This window comes from Anomaloglossus baeobatrachus, chromosome 4, assembly GCF_048569485.1.
Source record: "Anomaloglossus baeobatrachus isolate aAnoBae1 chromosome 4, aAnoBae1.hap1, whole genome shotgun sequence".
Lineage (NCBI taxonomy): Eukaryota > Metazoa > Chordata > Amphibia > Anura > Aromobatidae > Anomaloglossus > Anomaloglossus baeobatrachus.
In genome coordinates this window covers 19,724,569-19,749,605 of record NC_134356.1, presented here as the reverse complement: position 1 = coordinate 19,749,605, position 25,037 = coordinate 19,724,569, and the positions used below count along the sequence as shown (strand labels likewise).

The 25,037-nt window shown below is 50.4% G+C and overlaps 1 protein-coding gene across 1 annotated transcript; it reads left to right on the top strand.

The window, feature by feature from the left end:
- Positions 1 to 1,545: 1,545 nt before the first annotated feature.
- On the top strand, positions 1,546 to 24,284 carry LOC142302686 (prostaglandin-E(2) 9-reductase-like). Its single transcript, XM_075343790.1, has 9 exons — positions 1,546 to 1,713; positions 3,145 to 3,306; positions 15,157 to 15,273; positions 18,979 to 19,056; positions 19,855 to 19,977; positions 20,078 to 20,190; positions 20,261 to 20,426; positions 20,688 to 20,770; positions 24,216 to 24,284. Exons 1-9 carry the CDS (start codon positions 1,633 to 1,635, stop codon positions 24,256 to 24,258), a joined length of 966 nt encoding a protein of 321 aa, XP_075199905.1. The 5' UTR covers positions 1,546 to 1,632; the 3' UTR covers positions 24,259 to 24,284.
- The last annotated feature ends 753 nt before the right edge of the window (positions 24,285 to 25,037 follow it).

The window sequence follows — 25,037 nt, the reverse complement described above, 5'->3', positions numbered from 1 at the left end:
GCACAGAGGGAGGGGATGGCGCCCCCTGCAGTCTATAGCCTGAGCACAGCACAGAGGGAGGGGATGGCGCCCCCTGCAGTCTATAGCCTGAGCACAGCACAGAGGGAGGGGGATGGCGCCCCCTGCAGTCTATAGCCTGAGCACAGCACAGAGGGAGGGGATGGCGCCCCCTGCAGTCTATAGCCTGAGCACAGCACAGAGGGAGGGGATGGCGCCCCCTGCAGTCTGAGGCCTGAGCACAGCACAGAGGGAGGGGATGGCGCCCCCTGCAGTCTGAAGCCTGAGCACAGCACAGAGGGAGGGGATGGCGCCCCCTGCAGTCTGAGGCCTGAGCACAGCACAGAGGGAGGGGGATGGCGCCCCCTGCAGTCTATAGCCTGAGCACAGCACAGAGGGAGGGGATGGCGCCCCCTGCAGTCTATAGCCTGAGCACAGCACAGAGGGAGGGGATGGCGCCCCCTGCAGTCTATAGCCTGAGCACAGCACAGAGGGAGGGGATGGCGCCCCCTGCAGTCTATAGCCTGAGCACAGCACAGAGGGAGGGGATGGCGCCCCCTGCAGTCTATAGCCTGAGCACAGCACAGAGGGAGGAGATGGCGCCCCCTGCAGTCTATAGCCTGAGCACAGCACAGAGGGAGGGGATGGCGCCCCCTGCAGTCTATAGCCTGAGCACAGCACAGAGGGAGGAGATGGCGCCCCCTGCAGTCTATAGCCTGAGCACAGCACAGAGGGAGGGGATGGCGCCCCCTGCAGTCTATAGCCTGAGCACAGCACAGAGGGAGGAGATGGCGCCCCCTGCAGTCTATAGCCTGAGCACAGCACAGAGGGAGGGGATGGCGCCCCCTGCAGTCTATAGCCTGAGCACAGCACAGAGGGAGGGGATGGCGCCCCCTGCAGTCTATAGCCTGAGCATAGTGACAGGCAGCCCTAAATGTCTGTGTTTTGCTTTAACATTGGAATGTTGGCAGCTGCAGAGTATCCTGGAGCCTTCCTGGGGGTGGAGATAATATCAGGACTAAGGTTATCAGGAGAGCAGCAGCAGCGCCAAACCTGCCTGCAGAGAACTGCTCATAGGGTGCACTCCACCGCACACACACCGCTGCCTCCACCGCTTCCTCCACCGCACACACCGCCGCCTCCACCGCACACACCGCCGCCTCCACCGCCGCCTCCACCGCACACACCGCCGCCTCCACCGCGCACACACCGCTGCCTCCACCGCCTCCACCGCGCACACACCGCCGCCTCCACCGCGCACACACCGCCGCCTCCACCGCGCACACACCGCCGCCTCCACCGCGCACACACCGCCGCCTCCACCGCGCACACACCGCCGCCTCCACCGCGCACACACCGCCGCCTCCACCGCGCACACACCGCCGCCTCCACCGCACACACCGCCGCCTCCACCGCCATCACCGCACACACACCGCCGCCTCCACCGCGCACACACCGCCGCCTCCACCGCACACACCGCCGCCTCCGCCGCCTCCGCCGCCTCCACCGCACACACCGCCGCCTCCGCCGCACACACCGCTGCAATCACCGCGCACACACCGCCGCCTCCACCGCACACACCGCTGCCTCCTCCGCCGCGCACACACCGCCGCCTCCGCCGCCTCCACCATCATCATGTCCGTGGAGCCCTACGTCCTTCTCAGCGATGGTCACAGAATCCCCGTTGTTGGGTTTGGGACATTCGCCCCTGAAAAGGTAAGTGGGGGCAAAGGTCATCTACTAAAGCTGAACCCAAACTCCCGGGACCTGTGCACTCTCTAGTATTGGGCATCTTAAATTCTAGGTGTCATCGGTCTCCAGTTACTAGAACTGAAGAGTCCTTGGTTCTGGCTAATACAAAGCAAATTCATAGCTAGAGTCTTCCACTATATGACTGGCACTGTTATGGGGGCACTGTGCAGCTGATACTATTATGGAGGGCACTGTGCAGCTGGTACTATTATGGGGGCACTGTGCAGCTGATACTATTATAGGGGGCACTGTGCAGCTGATACTATTATGGGGGCACTGTGCAGCTGATACTATTATGGGGGCACTGTGCAGCTGGTACTATTATGGAGGCACTGTGCAGCTGGTACTATTATGGAGGCACTGTGCAGCTGATACTATTATAGGGGGCACTGTGCAGCTGGTACTATTATGGGGGCACTGTGCAGCTGGTACTATTATGGGGGCACTGTGCAGCTGATACTATTATGGGGGGCACTGTGCAGCTGGTACTATTATGGGGGCACTGTGCAGCTGGTACTATTATGGGGGCACTGTGCAGCTGATACTATTATGGGGGCACTGTGCAGCTGATACTATTATGGGGGCACTGTGCAGCTGGTACTATTATGGGGGCACTGTGCAGCTGGTGCTATTATGGGGGCACTGTGCAGCTGATACTATTATGGGGGCACTGTGCAGCTGATACTATTATGGAGGGCACTGTGCAGCTGATACTATTATGGGGGCACTGTGCAGCTGGCACTATTATGGGGGCACTGTGCAGCTGGCACTATTATGGGGGCACTGTGCAGCTGGCACTGTTATGGGGGCACTGTGCAGCTGGCACTGTTATGGGGGCACTGTGCAGCTGGCACTGTTATGGGGGCACTGTGCAGCTGGCACTGTGTGCTTAGTGCTGGTATACAGGGCACTGATATAGGGACACTATGGGTGGCACTGAAATGGGGCACTATGTGGTTGGCACTGTTAAGGAGAATTGTGCGGGTATTGTGTGGAGGGCACGGTTTTCTTGGTACTGTTATACAGGACACAGATGGGAGCATTTTGTGGATAATGTGAGCATGATCACACCTCTGACATCCATGTACCCTATGCTATGGGCACTATGTGTCTAGCACTATTGTGGGGGTGCACTGTGCAGTTGGCACTGTTATGGGGGGGCATTGTTAGGTCATTTTTGGGATGCAGAGTGCTCCTATATGCAGGGGCTTCCCTCTGAGCTCTCCGGTGCCTGGATATGGCAGAGAATGGAGATCAGCGCCCCCTGATTTGGCACTGGAGAATGATGAGGCTGTAGTCCCACCTACATCCAAAGACCACCAGTGCTATACAGGTCACATGACTTCTTACATATTTTGCATTGAGCCCCTAATCTGAGTTCTCTCACATTTTCAGAAAAGCATGTCCGAAGAAGCTACGAGGGTGGCCATTGCAGCCGGGTACCGCCACATTGACGGCGCCTACTTGTACGGCAATGAGGAAGACGTTGGCCGCGCCATTAAGGAGAAGATCGCAGACGGGACCATAAAAAGAGAAGATCTGTTCCAAACTGGAAAAGTAAGACCTTAACAAAAATCAGGTGCAGCCTCCACACTATCAGAAGCGAGACAGACAAATGGTAAAATTCTGTCTGCTTTCAGCCACCACTAGGGGGAGCTCACTGTATCTGAATATACACAACTCCCATATAACTCAATGGGAACCACCACTAGGGGGAGCTCAGTGCATCTGAATATACACAACTCCCATATAACTCAATGGGAACCACCACTAGGGGGAGCTCAGTGCATCTGAATATACACAACTCCCATATAACTCAATGGGAACCACCACTAGGGGGAGCTCAGTGCATCTGAATATACACAACTCCCATATAACTCAATGGGAACCACCACTAGGGGGAGCTCAGTGCATTTGAATATACACAACTGCCATATGACTCAATGGGAACCACCACTAGGGGGAGCTCACTGCATATACAACTCCCATATAATGCAATGGGAGCCACCACTAGAGGGAGCTCACTACACATGAATATATACAACTCCTATATTACTCAATGGAAATCATCGCTACTGGGAGCTCATTGCATAGAAATATATACAGTTCTCACAGAATTCAACGGGAGCCACCACTAGGGGGAGCTCACTGTATATAAATATATACAGCTCCCATAGAGCTTAATGGGAACCATCACTAGGGGGAGCGGGTTGCAAAGAACTATATGCAGCTCCCATAGAATTCAATAGAAACCATCACAAGGGGGGCGCTCACTTGATTTGAATATATACAAGTACCATAGCACTCAATGGGAACCGCCATCAAGGGGACCTCACTGCATAGAACTATATACAGCGCCCATAGAATACAATGCAAACCATCACTAGGGGAGCTCAATTGATATCAATATATACAACTTCTATAGAATTCAATGGGGGCCACCACTAGATGGAGCTCATTGCATGTGATTTTATACAGCTGCCATAGAATTCAGTGAGAACCACTAGGGGGCGCTCACAGCTCGAAAATAATTCTGAATCAATATATGTAATAATAATCTTTCTATTTCTATAGCGCCAACATATTCCGCAGCGCTTTACAATTCAGAGGTTGATATGCAAACGAAACAGCTTTAGAAGGTTACAATGATTAGAGAAAAATAGTCAACCCTGCTCACAAGAGCTTACAATCTACAATGGGGCGGGGGGTGGGGGGGGGGGGGACAAGGTGCAGGTGCTTAATTACAATGACAATCCAGCCACCTCGAAGAAATGGGGATAGACAAAGGCTGCAGTTTGACAGAAAGTTAAGTGTATTTTTCGGATTATAAGACGGACCTTTCCTCCCAAAAATTTGGGGTGCGTCTTAAAATCTGGGGGGGAGCAGCGTCTGTGCAGCTCTGTGTGCGGGTGGCCGGGTGCGTGCGGGCAGCAGGATGCGTGTCGCTGGGTGCCTGTCGGGGCCGGCTGCCTCTCTGTCCAGGCTGCCTCTCTGTGCGAGCGAGCGGGTGGCTGTGCGGACTGCGGGGGCTGTACGGCGAGTGTTCCAGACTGTCCGCGGTCCCGGTTTCAAATGATGGCGCCGGGAGTCAGCGCGTGCGCAGATGGAGCCCTTGGATCAGAGCTCCATCTGCGCACACGCCGCTCCAGGCACCATCATTTGAACCGGGACTGCGGACACTCATCTCACCGGCCTGCTCCACCACTGACCCGCTGCTGTCACTGACCCACCGCCGCTGACACTGTCACGGACCCACCGCCGCTGACACCACGGACCCACCGCCGCTGCTAGCATAGCCTGTGCCTCCTGTGACTCCGCTCCACCACCACTGCCACCCACCTCCGGTAAGACAACACCGGAGTATAAGACGGACCTCATTTTTATTTTATTTTTTTTTACCTTATTTTATCTCAAAATTTGGGGTGCATCTTATAAAACGAAAAAAAAAAACCGGTATGTTCTGAGAAGTCGTGGAGGGACTCTATGAATTGAATTCGATTATGGAGTGTGATAGGCCATCCTAAGAAGATGTGTTTTTAGGGAGCGTCATAAGGTGAGTAAGGCTGGAAACACATCTATGCGAGTAAAATCGGTCCGACTGGGCTGAAAAAAACTCGGCTGATTTTAGTTCACGTTAGGTGCGAGTGCAACGCAAGTGCGATGCTATTTCTGAATAAATGAATGATTTTACTAGCGTGTGTAATGCGTGTGTAATGCGTGTGTAATGCATATTTTTTACTATGTCATCTGCCATTCAGCTCTGCTACATGGCCGCTGACAGCAGACACAGACAGCCATGTAGCAGAGCTGAATGGCAGATGACAGCAGACACAGACAGCCATGTAGCAGAGGTGAATGGCAGATGACAGCAGACACAGACAGCCATGTAGCAGAGGTGAATGGCAGATGACAGCAGACACAGACAGCCATGTAGCAGAGCTGAATGGCAGATGACAGCAGACACAGACAGCCATGTAGCAGAGGTGAATGGCAGATGACAGCAGACACAGACAGAGCCGCACAATCAGAATGAACTCGGGTGAACTTAACCCGACTTCATTGTCATGCTGCGGCTCTGTCTGTGCCGCGTCCTGATTAGCGGTCACCAGTGAAGGGCTCACCGGTGACCACTAATCCCCCGAGTGACTGAAGTTAGCTGCCCTCTCTCATACTCACCGATCCCCGGCGCCGCGCTGCACGGCGTTCACACTGCTCCGGCGGCTTTTACTATTTTGAAAAAGCCGGCCGCTCATTAAACAATCTCGTATTCCCTGCTTTCCCCGCCCACAGGCGCCTATGATTGGTTGCAGTGAGACACGCCCCCACGCTGAGTGACAGGTGTCTCACTGCACCCAATCACAGCAGCCGGTGGGCGTGTCTATACTGTGCAGTGAAATAAATAAATAATTAAAAAAAATGGCGTGCGGTCCCCCCAAATTTTAATACCAGCCAGATAAAGCCATACGGCTGAAGGCTGGTATTCTCAGGATGGGGAGCTCCACGTTATGGGGAGCCCCCCAGCCTAACAATATCAGCCAGCAGCCGCCCAGAATTGCCGCATACATTATATGCGACAGTTCTGGGACTGTACCCGGCTCTTCCCGATTTACCCTGGTGCGTTGGCAAATCGGGGTAATAAGGAGTTAATTGGCAGCCCATAGCTGCCACTAAATCCTAGATTAATCATGTCAGGCGTCTATGAGACACCCTCCATGATTAATCTGTAAATTACAGTAAATAAACACACACACATGAAAAAATCCTTTATTAGAAATAAAAAACACAAACACATTCCCTCATTACCAATTTAATTAGCCGCAAAAAGCCCTCCATATCTGGCATAATCCACGGACCTCCAGCGTCGCTTCCAGCATGAAGGTGACAGGAGCAGCAGAAGACACCGCCGCTCCGGTCACCTCCAAGCAGCAACTGAGGTGAGTAGCGCGATCTGCTGAGCTGTCACTGAGGTTACCCGCGGCCACCGCTGGATCCAGTGACAGCGGGTAACCTCAGTGACACCTCAGCAGATCGCGCTACTCACCTCAGTTGCTGCTTGGAGGTGACCAGAGCGGCGGTGTCTTCTGCTGCTCCTGTCACCTTCATGCTGGAAGCGACGCTGGAGGTCCGTGGAGTACGCCGGACATGGAGGGCTTTTTGGGGCTGATTAAATTGGTAATGAGGGAATGTGTTTGTGTTTTTTATTTCTAATAAAGGATTTTTTCATGTGTGTGTGTTTATTTACTGTAATTTACAGATTAATCATGGAAGGTATCTCATAGACGCCTGACATGATTAATCTAGGATTTAGTGGCAGCTATGGGCTGCCAATTAACTCCTTATTACCCCGATTTGCCAACGCACCAGGGCAAATCGGGAAGAGCCGGGTACAGTCCCAGAACTGTCGCATATAATGTATACGGCAATTCTGGGCGGCTGCTGGCTGATATTGTTAGGCTGGGGGGCTCCCCATAACGTGGAGCTCCCCATCCTGAGAATACCAGCCTTCAGCCGTATGGCTTTATCTGTCTGGTATTAAAATTGGGGGGGACCGCACGCCATTTTTTTAAATTATTTATTTATTTCACTGCACAGTATAGACCCGCCCACCGGCTGCTGTGATTGGGTGCAGTGAGACACCTGTCACTCAGCGTGGGGGCGTGTCTCACTGCAACCAATCATAGGCGCCTGTGGGCGGGGAAAGCAGGGAATACGAGATTGTTTAATGAGCGGCCGGCTTTTTCAAAATAGTAAAAGCCGCCGCAGCAGTGAGAAAACCGTGCAGCGCCGCGCCGGAGATCGGGGAACGGTGAGTATGAGAGAGGAGGGGAAAATGACCGACAGACTGTGAGAGAGGGACAGAGATAGTGACGGACCGACAGAGAGAGAATAGAGACCGAGAGGGAGAGACCGACTGACAGAGAATAGTGATTGACAGACATTGGGAGACATCGCTCGTTTCCAGTGTTTTAGGAAACATGCGAGAAATGTATTTAGAAAATCGGATGTCACTAGGATGGTGTGAGTGCCGTCCCGTGACATCCGATTTTTTTACACGCTCCCATAGACTTGCATTGGAGAAACTCGCAGTAGAAACTCGCAAAAAAGCAGCATGCTGCGATTTTTTTTTTTTTTTCTCAGTCCGATTCGGACTGAGAAAAAAATCGCAGATGAGAGCTGAATCATTCACTAACATGTGTCCGATTCCAATGCGAGTTTTTCTCGCATTGCTCTACTGCGAGAAACTCGCAAGTGAGAAGCAGCCCTAAGTTGTGGTCGTCCTAGTTTTCTTGGGGTAGAGCATTCCAGAAGATTGGTGCAGCTCGGGAGAAGTTTTGGATCTGGGAGTGGGAGGTTCGGATTAGTGTGGAATCATGGATGATAGTTGAAAGTCATTTCTTGAGAGTAAAGAATGGGTAGGGTGATAGACAGAGATGAGGGTGGAGATCTAGGGGGTACCGCACTGTGGAGAGCTTTGTGGTGATAGTGATGAGGTTGGAGGTGTAGAGGGGTGCTGCACTGTGGAGAGCTTTGTGGGTGATAGTGATGACGTTGGAGGTGTAGAAGGGTGCCGCACTGTGGAGAGCTTTTGTGGGTGATAGTGATGAGGTTGGAGGTGTAGAGGGGTGCCGCACTGTGGAGAGCTTTGTGGTGATAGTGATGAGGTTGGAGGTGTAGAGGGGTGCCGCACTGTGGAGAGCTTTGTGGTGATAGTGATGAGGTTGGAGGTGTAGAGGGGTGCCGCACTGTGGAGAGATTTGTGGGTGATAGTGATGAGATTGGAGGTGTAGAGGGGTGCTGCACTGTGGAGAGCTTTGTGGTGATAGTGATGAGGTTGGAGGTGTAGAGGGGTGCCGCACTGTGGAGAGCTTTGTGGTGATAGTGATGAGGTTGGAGGTGTAGAGGGGTGCCGCACTGTGGAGAGCTTTGTGGTGATAGTGATGAGGTTGGAGGTTGGTGGGTGCCGCACTGTGGAGACCTTTGTGGTGATAGACAGAGAGGAGGGTGGAGATGTAGGGGGTGCTGCACTGTGGAGAGCTTTGTGGTGATAGACAGAGAGTAGGGTGGAGATGTAGGGGGGTGCCGCACTGTGGAGAGCTTTGTGGTGATAGAGAGGAGGGTGGAGATGTAGGGGGTGCCGCACTGTGGAGAGCTTTGTGGTGATAGAGATGAGGGTGGAGATGTAGGGGGGTGCCGCACTGTGGAGAGCTTTGTGGTGATAGAGATGAGGGTGGAGATGTAGGGGGGTGCCGCACTGTGGAGAGCTTTGTGGTGATAGAGATGAGGGTGGAGATGTAGGGGGGTGCCGCACTGTGGAGAGCTTTGTGGTGATAGAGATGAGGGTGGAGATGTAGGGGGTGCTGCACTGTGGAGAGCTTTGTGGTGATAGAGATGAGGGTGGAGATGTAGGGGGGCTGCACTGTGGAGAGCTTTGTGGGTGAGAACAAGCAGTGTGAATTGGATCCTGTGATATATGGGCAGCCAGTGCAATGACTGGCACAGAGCAGAGGCATCCGAGTAGCGGTTAACCAGATGGGTGACCCTGGATGCTGCATAAAGGATGGACTGTAGAGGAGAGAGTCTAGTTAGGGGGAGACCAATTAATAGAGAATTACAGTAGCCAAGGCGAGAGTGGATCAGGGCCACGGTGAGGGGTTTTGTAGTTTCCGTGAGAAAGGGGCGGTTTCTAGAGATGTTATTTAGGTGCAAGAGGCAGGTGCGGGCAAGAGATTGTATGTGGGAGGTGAAGGAGAGATCAGTGTCAAGCATAATCCCCAGACAGCGGGCCTGCGGCCTAGGAGTTATTATGGTGCCACACGGGAGGGAGATGTCAGGTTTGCGGGGATTAGTAGATGGAGGGAGGAGAAGTTTAGTTTTGGAAAGGTTAAGTTTCAGATAAAGAGCAGACAGCCATTGGTGTTCTGTAGAACAGTGGGGGTGAGGTCAGGGAATGAGGTGTATAGCTGTGTGTCGTCAGCATAAAGATGGTACTGGAAGCAAGATCTGCTGATGGTTTGTCCAATTGGGGCAGTGTAGAGGGAGAAAAGAAGAGGGCCGAGGACTGAGCTTTGAGGGACCCCAACAGTGATAGGAAGAGAAGATGTGGAGCCAGCAAATTATACAATAAAGTCAGAAAGATTGGAAGAGAACCTGGAGAGAGTGGTCCGAGAGCATGGAGGAGAACCTGGTGCGAGAGATAGGAGGAGAACCTGGTGAGAGTGGTCCAAGAGATAGGAGGAGAACCTGGTGAGAGCGGTCCAAGAGATAGGAGGAGAACCAGGAGAGAGCAGTCCGAGAGGAAGGAGGAGAACCAGGAGAGAGCAGTCCGAGAGGAAGGAGGAGAACCAGGAGAGAGCGGTCCGAGAGGAAGGAGGAGAACCAGGAGAGAGCGGTCCGAGAGGAAGGAGGAGAACCAGGAGAGAGCGGTCCGAGAGGAAGGAGGAGAACCAGGAGAGAGCGGTCAGAGAGGAAGGAGGAGAACCAGGAGAGAGCGGTCCGAGAGGAAGGAGGAGAACCAGGAGAGAGCGGTCCGAGAGGAAGGAGGAGAACCAGGAGAGAGCGGTCCGAGAGGAAGGAGGGGAACCAGGAGAGAGCGGTCCGAGAGGAAGGAGGGGAACCAGGAGAGAGCGGTCCGAGAGGAAGGAGGGGAACCAGGAGAGAGCGGTCCGAGAGGAAGGAGGAGAACCAGGAGAGAGCGGTCCGAGAGGAAGGAGGAGAACCAGGAGAGAGCGGTCCGAGAGGAAGGAGGAGAACCAGGAGAGAGCGGTCAGAGAGGAAGGAGGAGAACCAGGAGAGAGCGGTCCGAGAGGAAGGAGGAGAACCAGGAGAGAGCGGTCCGAGAGGAAGGAGGGGAACCAGGAGAGAGCGGTCCGAGAGGAAGGAGGGGAACCAGGAGAGAGCGGTCCGAGAGGAAGGAGGGGAACCAGGAGAGAGCGGTCCGAGAGGAAGGAGGAGAACCAGGAGAGAGCGGTCCGAGAGGAAGGAGGAGAACCAGGAGAGAGCGGTCCGAGAGGAAGGAGGGGAACCAGGAGAGAGCGGTCCGAGAGGAAGGAGGAGAACCAGGAGAGAGCGGTCCGAGAGGAAGGAGGAGAACCAGGAGAGTACGTTGCCCTTTAGGCCGATAGAATGGAGCATAGAGAAGGAGATGCTGGTCAACAGTGTTGAAGGCTGCAGATGTTACGCCCTCGACTAGCCAGGTAGTCGCAAACATAACGTCACACACTCCCCCTCCACTGGATAGTCAACACCAGTCAAACAAAATCCTTGTTGCCTCCTCCAGGGTCTGATGTCCACACCAGGTGGGGCGGAGCCAGGCGGTTGGCCCCACCCACCGAGGAGTTCACAGGCCTGGAGGCGGGAAAAAGCGGTAGATTCAGTTTGGAGTTGGAAGTGAGAGGAGAGAAACTGCTAGTGTCTGGGTCGGAGCCCAGGCACTGTCAGCAAGGTTGGCAGACGGTGGTGGCCGTCTGCAGGAGGTGGTACAAGTCAGCGGAACCATAGGACCGGGGATGGGCGGTGGCCCGCCGGTACCGAGCCGGGGAACAGAGTTGTACCACGCACAAAGGCAGGGCCATCAGACCCCAACCAGGCTAGGAGCCGCCGACAACGGTCGAATCAGATAGTGACCGGAACCCCTGGGGTTCCCTAACACCCAAGACCCGACAGAAGGCAACCGTCCACACAGTGAGGATAAAAAGCCACCGCCATAGGCTAGAGATCCAAGGGCCAGCGCCTGCGGGCAAAACGGGCTCCTTCAGTACATATACGCCAGGGAGCGGACTACCGTTGGGAAACCATCGGAGTCAATACATACACAATGGTGCGTGGAGAGCAAAGACACTGCCGCCGGCTGTGGGACCCGTCCATCCAGCTGTTTTGGTTTACCAGAGACTCTGTGAATCTGTGCCTGAGTGAGTACAACAGTGCCATCCGGCACCGCGCCGCCCCTGCAACCCTGCACCCCGGCCTTCCTGTCTCCCCGTATCACCATCCGGGCCCCGGGATCACCAACCCCTACCCACGGAGGGGGAACCAACATCCTAGCTGCTCCCTGCCATCGCTCCCGGGATCCCAGTCACCAGCAGCGGTGGTGCCCATTATCACCACGACCCGTGGGTGGCATCACGGATTATCTCCCCAAACAAACCACCCCCTTTTCACTCGTGGGCGAGGAGCGCTGCTCGAGTCCCCAGGTCCGGCCCACCGCTCGAGCCACCGAGCAGCAGCAGCCCCGGACCCGAGCGTAGCGAGCGCGGTCCCTCCGCTCGCGACACAGACACGTCAAGAAGAATAAGCAGAGAGTAGTCACCATTGTTTTTCTGTCCAGAAGAGTGAGAGGAGAGGTTGCAGGTGAGGCGGGAATAGACCAAGTGCTCAAAGAGTTTAGAGCTGAAGGGGAGATTGGAGACTGGTCTGTAGTTGTTTGTGCAAGATGGGTCAAGAGAAGGTATTTTTAATAATGGCGTAATGATAGTGTTTGAAGGAGGAGGGAAAGATATCAGAAGAGAGAGACAGATTGAAGATTTTAGTTAGGTGAGTGGTGACAACCGGAGAGAGACTGGAGTAGTTGTGAGGGGAAGGGATCAGTGGGGCATCTGATGGCATGAGAAGAAGGGAGGAGCCTGGAGACTTCTTCTGTGACTGGGTCAAATCTAAAAAGTGAGCCAAACGGGATGTGGGTGGGATGGGAATCATGACGCTTGGTGGCTGGGAGCTGATCGTTTTTTTTCTATTTTTTTTCTGTGAAATAGGGAGGGCAGATCATGAAGGTCTGTGATAGGTGTCTGTACTTTGGGACTGAGGAGGGAGTGAAAGGTGTCCAAAGAGCTTTTTTTGGATTGTTGGATAGTGAGGAGATCCGGGTGGTGAAGAAGGTCTGATTGGCGAGGTGAAGGGCAGCGTTGTAGGTTCTCTCATGAATTTGTAGTGGATGAAGTTTTCTGGTGTGCGGGTTTTTCTCCAGAGACGTTCGGCACTCCTAGAGCATCGCTGGAGAAATCGAGTTTGTGATGTGACCCAGGGATGTTTTACTCTGTGTTTGGAGGTTCTGAAGGTGAGGGGCGCTACTTGGTCTAGGGTTCTTCTGCGTGTGTAATTGTAGTGGTTTAAAGCCAGATCAGGACAGGAAAGTGAGGAGATAGGGGACAGTAATGAGTGTAGAGTCTGTAAGTGTTTGAGAGTCGATGGCCTGTAGGTTTCTGAATGTGTGCTGGGGTGGGCGAGGGTTTGTGAGTGTGACGGTGAGGATGTTGTGGTCAGAGAGGGGAAGAGATTGAGCAGAGGCGGACAAAGACCAGGTCAAGGGTGTTGCCATCTTCATGTGTCTCGGGATGTGAGCTGTGAGAGGCCAAGAGAGCTGGTTTGAGATTACAGATGGGGAGGAGAGGCTGTTCATGGGGATGTTAAAGTCTCCTAGGATGAGGGTTGGTAATTCTGAGGACATGAAGTCCGGCAGCCAGGCTGAAAAGTGGTCAAGGAACTGGGTGGGTGAGCCTGGTGGATGGTATATAACCGCTACTCTGAGAGAGGGGATGGAAGAACCTGATGGTGTGAACCTCAAAAGGGAATGAGCGTGATGGAGCTGGGGGGATGACCTGGAAGGTGCACTTTGGGGACAGGAGTAAGCCGACTCCACCACCATGTCTGTTCTCGGGTCTCGGTTAATGGGAAAAGTGTAGGCCGCCGTGAAAAATAGCAGCAGGGGAAGCAGTATCAGAATCCTGATTCCAGGTTTCAGTGAGGGCTAGCAGATTTAGGCCCCTTTCACACATCAGTTTTTTTACCGTCAGTCACAATCCGTTGGCTCGACGGATCGTCGCAGATTGTGGAAAAACTGATGCGACGGATCCGTTTTTTTAAAAACTCCCAATGGGATGTTCCCAATTGCCTACTGAAAACCTATGTATGCAGTGTTTTTACACCCCATCTTTGACCGGTTGTAGAGCAAGTGGCAAAAATGGAACATTGTAAAGATCTATGTGGATTTTACTTTTGAGGTGAATCGTTTGGAAGCGATCGTTCTTGAAAAGGACCGAGAGACAGCGTTACGGATACCATGGATGCCAAGGTTTTGGAACAATTTTAATATTTATTTTTTTTAACTCCCTTTTTTACATTTTTTTTTTTCCAACAAAGTAGGAGCTACACAGCTCTTTATTGAAATACAAGGACAGTAATGAAAAATAAAAATGCTTGCCTGGACACTGCAACTCGCGCTGGCTTGGACTCCTCTCGCGCTGGCTTGGACTCCTCTCGCGCTGGCTTGGACTCCTCTCGCGCTGGCTTGGACTCCTCTCGCGCTGGCTTGGACTCCTCTCGCGCTGGCTTGGACTCCTCTCGCGCTGGCTTGGACTCCTCTCGCGCTGGCTTGGACTCCTCTCGCGCTGGCTTGGACTCCTCTCGCGCTGGCTTGGACTCCTCTCGCGCTGGCTGGCTTGCTGGGACATTTGATGAGTGAAGCCCTACCTGGCAGGTTTATATAACTTTCCTAATTGGGGGCTGGCTGGCTAATTTTATACTAAATAATAAATTGGAGCATGCTCAGTTAAAAAACCCGGAATCCGTCTCCGGATTCCGTAATTTGACGGATGACGACGGATCCTGCGCCCATAGGCTTCCATTATACCAAATGACGGACGCTGACGGATCCGGATTGTGACGGATGAAATGTCATGAAATGCCATCCATCTCAATCCGTCGCTAATAAAAGTCGATGGGAAAAAAACGGATCCAGCGGTATCAGTCGCCGGATCCGTTTTTTTTGTTTTTTCAAAATTCGACGGATTGTGACTGACGGCAAAAAACTGATGTGTGAAAGGGGCCTAAGAAAGTTATTGAGAAAGATGTTGTGGATGTAAGGAAGCTTGTCACATACAGACCGTGGATTCCAGAGGGCAGTTATAAGAGGGAAGTGACGGTGTACAACTATTGTTAATGATGTTAGTAGGGTTTCTATGAGAGGTGGGGGAGGGGGTAGAGTTGGCAACGGGTGGATCGGGATTAGGAGAGATGTCGCCTGGAAGAAGCAGCAGTAAGAGGAGATAGTTTTTAGAGCTGTGACATGGCTTATTACAAGGCAATATCTACAACTCCCTTATAAAAATTAAAATACGAGCCACCACTAAGGGGAGCTCACCGCATATGAAAATAAATATAAAATTCCTAAAGATTTAATTGATAACCACCACTAGGGGGAGCTCACTGCTTAGAAATGTATACATCTCCTATAGAATACAATGGAAACTATCATTGGGGGCGCTCACTTCATGGGAATATATACAGCTCTCATAGAATTCAGTGGGAGACACCATTAGGGGCAGCTCACTGTATATGACTATTTACAACTCACATAGAAGTTAATGGGATCTCACTGCGTATGAATTAGTAATTCCGGATATTTTGTGTTGTTAGCTATGGAGCACTTTTCACTCACCGGATCTGGTGCGCCCGGCTTTGGAGAGATCCCTAAAAGCCCTGCAGATGGATTACCTTGATCTTTTCCTCATTCATGTTCCTGTGGATCTGAAGGTGAGGTGGTATATTTTTTTTTTTTTTTTTTTGTTATCTCCGTTTTTGGGATTGTTCGGGGCGTTTGGCTCCGTGATGTGTGTATATACACCAGGGATCAAAATTAGAGAACACTGTCTGATCTGATGTTTTTTCCCAAAAAATGTAATCTCCATTGATGACCATGCTCCGGTTTTGTGTGAGGTGTGCACCATGCCACTAGACCAGGGTAAGGGGTGCACCGTGCCACTAGAGCAGGGTAAGGGGCGCACCGTGCCACTAGAGCAGGGTAAGGGGCGCACCGTGCCACTAGAGCAGGGTAAGGGGCGCACCGTGCCACTAGAGCAGGGTAAGGGGCGCACCGTGCCACTAGAGCAGGGTAAGGGGCACATCGTGCCACTAGAGCAGGGTAAGGGGCGCACCGTGCCACTAGACCAGGGTAAGGGGCGCACCGTGCCACTAGACCAGGGTAAGGGGCGCACCATGCCACTAGACCAGGGTAAGGGGCGCACCATGCCACTAGAGCAGGGTAAGGGGCGCACCGTGCCACTAGAGCAGGGTAAGGGGCGCACCGTGCCACTAAAGCAGGGTAAGGGGGGCACCATGCCACTAGAACAGGGTAAGGGGGGTGCACCGTGCCACTAGAGCAGGGTAAGGGGTGCACCGTGCCACTAGAGCAGGGTAAGGGGCGCACCGTGCCACTGGAGCAGGGTAAGGGGCGCACCGTGCCACTAGAGCAGGGTAAGGGGGGGGGGGGGGGACCATGCCACTAGAACAGGGTTTTGCAAAAGTTTAACAATCTAAATCCTTTATTTTGCCCCAAACATGATGCTGATAATTAGAGAGCAGCAATGACTGTAGCACAGAGAGAGATGATCAGTAAATGTTCTGCAGGTAACAGTCACAATCGGTAGGACGTGCACCGGCTGTCGCTGTGAATAATATCAGCACATCTGCGGCCACAGGGCATCACCAGTCTCTCACACTGCTCTGGTGGGATTTTGGTCCACTCTTCTTCCAGTCTCTTCCACGGTTCTTTGACTGTTGTGGGTTTCTTGGCCATAACTTTGTCACCAAGGATTTTCCAGAGGTTTTCTATTGGGTTCAGATCAGAACTCTGGGCTGTGGCTATTTCATAGTTTCCGGGATCTACTTTCCCCATTTTGATGTGTTACAGGGGGCATTGTCCTGCATGAAAATTGCTGCTGATTGAGTACACTAGTAAGGAGGCGCGTGTTGTGCAGAAGGGTCTGATCCACACTTGCAGTCACTCTGCCATGTAGCTGTATGAGTGGTCCAACTCCTGCTGTAGAAAACATTCCCCAAACCATGACACTTCCTCCAGCGCCGCTCACTGACTTCTTTAAGTTCAGTCTTTCTCCAATTTGTCAACGAACATAATGTTTGCCATCAGATCCAAATAAATTAGACTTGCTTTCATCACTACAATGACCTGTGGATACTTCTCCTCTGTCCACACAACATGCTCCTCACCAAAGGTGAGTCTAGACTTGTGATTCCTGCTAATGAGAGGTTTGGTCACTGCAGAGTGGGCATTCAGTCCAAATGCTCTTACACGTCGTGACCCTGTATAATGAGACCGATCCTTACCCTGTTCAGTGCTGAACTGGCGGCAATTCCAGCTGCAGTGTAGAAACGATTACCCATGCAGATTCTCCGCATTATCCTGTCCTCTCTTGCATTTGTCTTTCGAGGGCGACCAGCCTTATTGAGGGACTTGATAGTTTGTGATGTTGTAAAGATGCAACATTCTCAAAAACTTATGAAACAATTTCTCAAAGACTGAGCCATAAGGTAAATGCTCCGCCAGTACACTTGCGCTGGCGGGGTATATGCACCACTCGTAATAGCATGCAAAAAGGAGAACAGTCGAGTGTATATGCAAATAGAAATTTATTTATTATCAAGAGACAAACGCAAAACAGCAATATAAAGGGAGTTAAAAACTACCACTGAATCAAGGGGGGCAAACACTGTGATGAAAATGTACAATACAGTTGTTATCAATAGCCGGGGGAGAGATGAACATATATGGCTATTCTGTTACAACATCAAAAATAGATGTGATATAATAATAATATCTATTGTTCACACTCTCTACTAGTCGTGGGAGAGGCATGCGGTTTAAAACAATGGGGGAAACAATTAGCCGTTGGATGAGAGGTGCTGGATGTTTTAACAATCCTCTAGTCGTAGCATGAGGGAAGGTAAAGGTATACTAACAGATAATCAAACTCACTGGGGTAGGTGGAAAATATCAATACTCTATTTAACTGACAATTGCAGTGTATATACTGGTAGAACCCAATCCCACCCAGGTATGTAAAAAACCCATATCAACAGTTTCCAACCACAGGCCAATAGTTACCAATAGTTCTCTGGCAGACAAATTATCACACAGTCTAAAGTGCAAGTGCATATCAATAGAACATGTCCAATGTCAAAAAAAAAAAAAACCACAGTAAAAAAACCACATGCCAACAAGAAACCAGCCATGGAAGTCAAAGGTATAGAATCACATGATGCACATACCCAAAGAGGAGGACTGGATCGCCACCAACGCGCGTTTCGCGAGGTGTTGTTGCTTCTTCAAGGAGGAGACCCCTTTGCGTTTGTCTCTTTTGATAATAAATAAATTTCTATTTGCATATACACTCGACTGTTCTCCTTTTTGCATTCTCAAAAACTTGGAATGATCAACTTCTCTTGCTATGGCTGATAGGGTCAACCCTTTGGCCTTCATCTGGACAACCTGCTGCCGGAGGCTTTCAGTCAATTTGGAACGGCAAAGTCAGTGCAAACTGGAATGTTAGGTGCCAGTTACATAGGGATTGTCAGTTAATTAAGGAAATTGGCACCAATAACTTGCAGGCATCTGAAAGTGTTCTCTAATTTTGATCCGTGTCTTTTTAATTTCTCTCATTTACATTTTTTATTTTGTGCTTTACAATGAATTCAATTTATTAAATAAGTGGAAAATCCTGCGAGTTTCCTCATGTTAGGATATAATCACATAGGACGACACAAGGAGCGCAACATTTAGGAAATTGTGTGCTGTTCTCTAATTTTGATCTCCAGTGTATATATATTTTGCTACTGTCTGGCATTGCCCTTGAGTCTCGCCTGATAAGGGATGTTTCTGCAGAGCGGACAGCCACCACCAGGGGGAGCTAGTTGCTTATTATTATTTATCAATCCCTTTTGACCTTATTAGACGTGGTGTAAATATGTGTGTGCAGAGCTCCCCCTTGTGGCAGCTGAACGAAAGCATTGTCTGATACTGTTTTTGAGGTAGCCATACTATAGGACACACTTTTGGCAGTAATGTCTGTGGGGTCAGAGGCACTCTGCCAGGACTGCACATGGAAGGCTGTCTGCTGGTTATGGGGTAAGCCTCCTGCCAGTGTATAAGGAATGGAAGGTATCTGGTACTGTATATGGGGAGCACTATTATCACTGTGAATGGTGAGTATAGTGTATAGTAAGCACATTTCGGCACTGGTTATAGGGGCACTCTCCTGCCACTATATGGGTAAGTACCTGTCTCTGTATGTGGGAGCCCTTTGGTGGCGCTGTTTATGGGGCACTCTCCTGCCTTTGTATATAGAAAAGCATGCTCCTGACACTGTATATGGGGGGCGATGTACTGACACTGTATATGGGGCACTTTCCAGCGCTGTGACCTTATTATTTATCTTTTTCCAGCCTGGAGAAGACATGTTACCTGTGGATGAGAATGGAAAATATCTGTATAATAACACAGACCTACGAGACACCTGGGAGGTGAGAGACGGTCGTGTATTCTATTACCGGCTAGTACATTAATTACTATTACATTATATTGTAACACTATGAAGCCTGACGTGGTGGCGCCGTGCGGCTGAGCCCTGACGTGGTGGCGCCGTGCGGCTGAGCCCTGACGTGGTGGCGCCGTGCGGCTGAGCCCTGACGTGGTGGCGCCGTGCGGCTGAGCCCTGACGTGGTGGCGCCGTGCGGCTGGGCCCTGACGTGGTGGCGCCGTGCGGCTGGGCCCTGACGTGGTGGCGCCGTGCGGCTGGGCCCTGACGTGGCGGCGCCGTGCGGCTGGGCCCTGACGTGGCGGCGCCGTGCGGCTGAGCCCTGACGTGGCGGCGCCGTGCGGCTGAGCCCTGACGTGGCGGCGCCGTGCGGCTGGGCCCTGACGTGGCGGCGCCGTGCGGCTGGGCCCTGACGTGGCGGCGCCGTGCGGCTGGGCCCTGACGTGGCGGCGCCGTGCGGCTGGGCCCTGACGTGGCGGCGCCGTGCGGCTGGGCCCTGACGTGGCGGCGCCGTGCGGCTGGGCCCTGACGTGGCGGCGCCGTGCGGCTGGGCCCTGACGTGGCGGCGCCGTGCGGCTGGGCCCTGACGTGGCGGCGCCGTGCGGCTGGGCCCTGACGTGGCGGCGCCGTGCGGCTGGGCCCTGACGTGGCGGCGCCGTGCGGCTGGGCCCTGACGTGGCGGCGCCGTGCGGCTGGGCCCTGACGTGGCGGCGCCGTGCGGCTGAGCCCTGACGTGGCGGCGCCGTGCGGCTGAGCGCTAAGTCTCCACCTCTCACTCTTCCAGGCTATGGAGCGATGTAAGGACGCCGGGCTGGTGAAATCGATCGGCGTTTCCAACTTCAACCGCCGGCAGCTGGAGATGATCCTCAATAAGCCCGGACTGAAGCACAAGCCCGTCTGCAATCAGGTCAGGTCCGCTCACTGACCCCGCCATCATCATTATGTTCATGAATCAGGAGGCTCAGGATGTGCAGCACGCTGATGTAAGTGATCTCCGTCCGGTTTAGGTAGAGTGCCACCTATATCTGAACCAAAGCAAGATGCTGGAGTTCTGCAAGTCACAGGGCATCGCGCTGGTGGCGCATAGTGCATTGGGGTCCAGCCGAGATGAAACATGGGGGTGAGTATGGATCCGGGTGGGATAGAGGACACTGATATAGGAACCCATTAATGTGTAGTCCTGTCTGCAGAATCGGTAAGGGCGCCCCTGTACTCCTGGAGGACCCGGTGCTGAATGCAATGGCCAATAAGCTGGGCCGGACCCCTGCCCAGGTGGCCATGCGATACCTGCTGCAGAGGGGGATTGTTGTCCTCGCCAAGAGCTTCACCCCCGCCAGGATCAAACAGAATTTACAGGTATTGGTGTCAGCAACATTGCTGCCCATGGATCGGCAGCACAAGCACTGGAAGCACTGGGCGTGTGCATTCTGGTATTACCCTGCAGGGGGCGACAGTGAGCAGATGACAGCTCCTCCCACATATATCTGAGATCCACCCTGAGGCACGGCGGGAGGGGGACGGTAATATAGGGGGGAGGGGGACGGTAATATAGGGGGGAGGGGGACGGTAATATAGCTGGAGTCGCTCCTTTCTGTGACCCCTCTGCTTTATTCTCAGGTTCTGGATTTCCAGCTCTCAGGAGATGATATGGCTTCTCTGGAAGGGCAGAATAAAAATTTGCGGTATGACTGCATTGAAATGTGAGTATCTGTGATGCCCGGCCCTGAACTGCTCTACCTGCGAAAGAAATGCCCGAGACACAGGCGTAGATCAGGAGCAAGAATAAACACTGTGGGGCGCCTGCACTTTTATGAAAAGGGAAATATTATACTATAATATAATGCTAAAATAGATGGTATCCCAATAATATTGCCATATAGTGCCCTAATAATACTGTCAGGAATGCACTAGTAATGTCGCCAAACAGTGCACCAATACAACTTTTTATATATAGTCATAATATCTCCATATAATGTCCTAATAATATTGCCAAATAATGTGCTAATAATATCGCCAAGTAGTATCCTAATAACATCGCCACATAGTGTCCTAATAGTATTGTCAAATAATGTCCTAATAATATCGCCATATAGTGTCCTAATAATATCACCATATAGTGTCCTAATAATATCACCATATAGTGTCCTAATAATATCACCATATAGTGTCCTAATAATATCGCCATATAGTGTCCTAATAATATCGCCATATAGTGTCCTAATAATATTGCCATATAGTGTCCTAATATGGCCATATACTGTCCTAATGATATTCCTAAAATGCCCCCTAATAATATCGCCAAATGGTAGTATACTAATATTGCCAGATAGTGAGCTATAAATATGGGCATACAATGCTTTAATAATATCAGTATTTAGTACTATAATAATATCGCTATACAGTGCTCTAATAGTGCCGCTTTACAGTACTTTATTCATATATCACCCTAATAAAATCATACTATAATGTCTTAATAATATCGCAATATAATGCACTCCTAATATCCTGAAATAATGCCCTTTTAATATCGCCATATTGTACTATGATAATGTCGCTATATAGTGCCCTAATGCTACCGCCTTATAGTGCTTTTATTAATATAATCAAATATAACACTATCGCCATATAATGCCCTAACAATATTACCATATAATGTCCCAAATAATGCCTCCATATAGTGCTTTAATAATATCCCATATAATACCCTAATAATATGGCCATATAGTGCTATAATACCATCATTACATAATGATCTACTGATATCGCCTCATATACAGTCATATGAAAAAGTTTGGGCACCCCTATTAATGTTACCCTTTTTTCTTTATAACAATTTGGGTTTTTGCTATTTCAGTTTCATATATCTAATAACTGATGGACTGAGGAATATTTCTGGATTGAAATGAGGTTTATTGTACTAACAGAAAATGTGCAATCCACATTTAAACAAAATTTGACAGGTGCAAAAGTATGGGCACCCTCATCAATTTCTTGATTTGAACACTCCTAACTACTTTTTACTGACTTACTAAAGCACTAAATTGGTTTTGTAACCTCATTGAGCTTTGCACTTCATAGGCAGGTGTATCCAATCATGAGAAAAGGTATTTAAGGTGGCCACTTGCAAGTTGTTCCCCTGTTTGAATCTCCTATGAAGAGTGGCATCATGGGCTCCTCAAAACAACTCTCAAATGATCTGAAAACAAAGATTATTCAGCATAGTTGTTCAGGGGAAGGTACAAAAAGCTGTCTCAGAGATTTACACTGTCAGTTTCCACTGTGAGGAACATAGTAAGGAAATGGTAGAAGACAGGTACAGTTCTTGTTAAGCCCAGAAGTGGCAGGCTAAGAAAAATATCAGAAAGGCAGAGAAGAAGAATGGTGAGAACAGTCAAGGACAATCCACAGACCACCTCCAAAGACCTGCAGCATCATCTTGCTGCAGATGGTGTCAATGTGCATCGGTCAACAATACAGCGCACGTTGCACAAGGAGAAGCTGTATGGGAGAGTGATGCGAAAGAAGCCGTTTCTGCAAGCACACCACAAACAGAGTCGCCTGAGGTATGCAACAGCACATTTGGACAAGCCAGTTACATTTTGGAAGAAGGTCCTGTGGACTGATGAAACAAAGATTGAGTTGTTTGGTCATTCAAAAAAGCGTTATGCATGGAGGCAAAAAACACGGCATTCCAAGAAAAGCACTTGCTACCCACAGTAACATTTGGTGGAGGTTCCATCATGCTTTGGGGCTGTGTGGCCAATGCCGGCACCGGGAATCTTGTTAAAGTTGAGGGTCGCATGGATTCAACTCAGTATCAGCAGATTCTTGACAATAATGTGCAAGAATCAGTGACGAAGTTGAAGTTACGCAGGGGATGGATATTTCAGCAAGACAATGATCCAAAACACCGCTCCAAATCTACTCAGGCATTCATGCAGAGGAACAATTACAATGTTCTGGAATGGCCATCCCAGTCCCCAGACCTGAATATCATTGAACATCTGTGGGATGATGTGAAGCGGCTGTCCATGCTCGGCGACCATCAAACTTACCTGAACTGGAATTGTTTTGTAAAGAGGAATGGTCAAATCTACCTTCATCCAGGAACTCATTAACAGCTACAGGAAGCCACTGGAGGCTGGGATTTCTGCAAAAGGAGGATCTACAAAATATTAATGTCACTTTTATGTTGAGGTGCCCATACTTTTGCACAGGTGAAATTTTGTTTAAATGCGGATTGCACATTTTCAGTTAGTACAATAAACCTCATTTCAATCCAGAAATATTCCTCAGTCCATCAGTTATTAGATATATGAGACTGAAATAGCAAAAACCCAAATTGTTATAAAGAAAAAAGGTTAACATTAATAGGGGTGCCCAAACTTTTTCATATGACTGTAATGGCTTAATAATAGCACCATATAGCAATACTGCCAAGTAGAGTCTTAGGCTATGTGTCCACGGTAGAATGTACCTGCGGATTTTTCTGCCTGAAAATCCGCGACTTCCGCGGCAAATCCGCACCCGCGGATTTGCCACGGATTTTTTTTTTTTTCCCCATTCAAAACCAAAAATCCGCACCAAATCTGCACCAAACAATTGACATGCTGCAGATTTTTCCGGATCAAAATCCGCGGCAAATCCGCAGCGGAAAAATCCGCAGCATGGACACAGCATTTCCAAAATGCCATTGAAATGGCTTGGAAGTGCCGCTGCTGCAGATTTTCGGGAAATCCGCGGCAAAATCCGTGCAAAATCCGCAGCGTGGGCACATAGCCTTAATATTGCCATATAGTGATAAAATCGCCATATGGTGCCCAAATAATATGGTCAAATCACTATGCGCTGTTGTAATACCGTATATAGTGCGCTCTTAACCTTAATTTATCGCATATGTGGAGAGTTTTATCGGCCGTATTCGACTTAAATTATGAAACTTTTGTTAATGGGTAAAAACTATTAACGACGTAGTGTAGAAATCTACTAATACAGAGGGACAGCGCCCCCCACAGGACACGGGTATATTAGCATCGGAGTGTCCGTCCTGTAGGGTAACCACCTACACGGTTATATCTGCTCATGTTCTATTCTTCTACACTAAATACATATAAAAGTTTTTTTACTTTTTGCATTTCTCCGTAGGTGGAAGGATCATCCGCAATACCCCTTCCATGACGAATATTAACTGGACAAATAAAATCTATTTCTCTACTCGCCCTCTTGTTTGTTCTCTCTTTTTTTTTTTTTTCCCTTAAAGGGCAACTCCACCTATAATCCTGGTTATACAGATCACATACAGAACAGGATGCATCTCCCATAACCACCACTAGGGAGAGCTCTTACTGACACTGATCCTATGGATGTAAGAAGGGCTGATTTGGGGGGCGGGGACTGGGGGGAGTGAGGAGTGACGTGGCCTCACTGGCTCTTCTGAAGCACCAGCAGAAATATCTACGGTCTAACATGCATTCCGGTTTGTTTCACATGTGTCTCTTTACTCCTTGTTTTCAAATGTGGCCATTTTTAGTTTTGCTGCCTTCAGCCTGAAATTGTAACGTGCACATTCCAATATAAGGGAGGAAAACCAAATTATAACCCAGACTTTTGGGCCCATTCCTCCTGACAGAATCGGTGTACCTGAGCCATGTTTGGAAGTCGCCGCTCGCACCGGCCTTTTCAACTTTGCCCATAAATTTTCGATAGGATTGAGATCAGGGCTTTGTGATGGCCACTCCAAAATATTGACTTTGTTGTCCTTAAGCCACTTGTAACCAGTTTGGCAGTAGCTTCGGGTCATTGTCCATTTGGAAGACCCATTTCCGCCCAAGCTTTAAGTTCCTGGCTGATGTCTTGAGATGTTCTTCAGTATTGCCCCGTAATCTTCTTTTTTCATGATGCCATCTATTTTGTGAAGTGCATCAGTCCCTCCTGAAGCAAAACAACACCACAGCATGATGCTGCCAC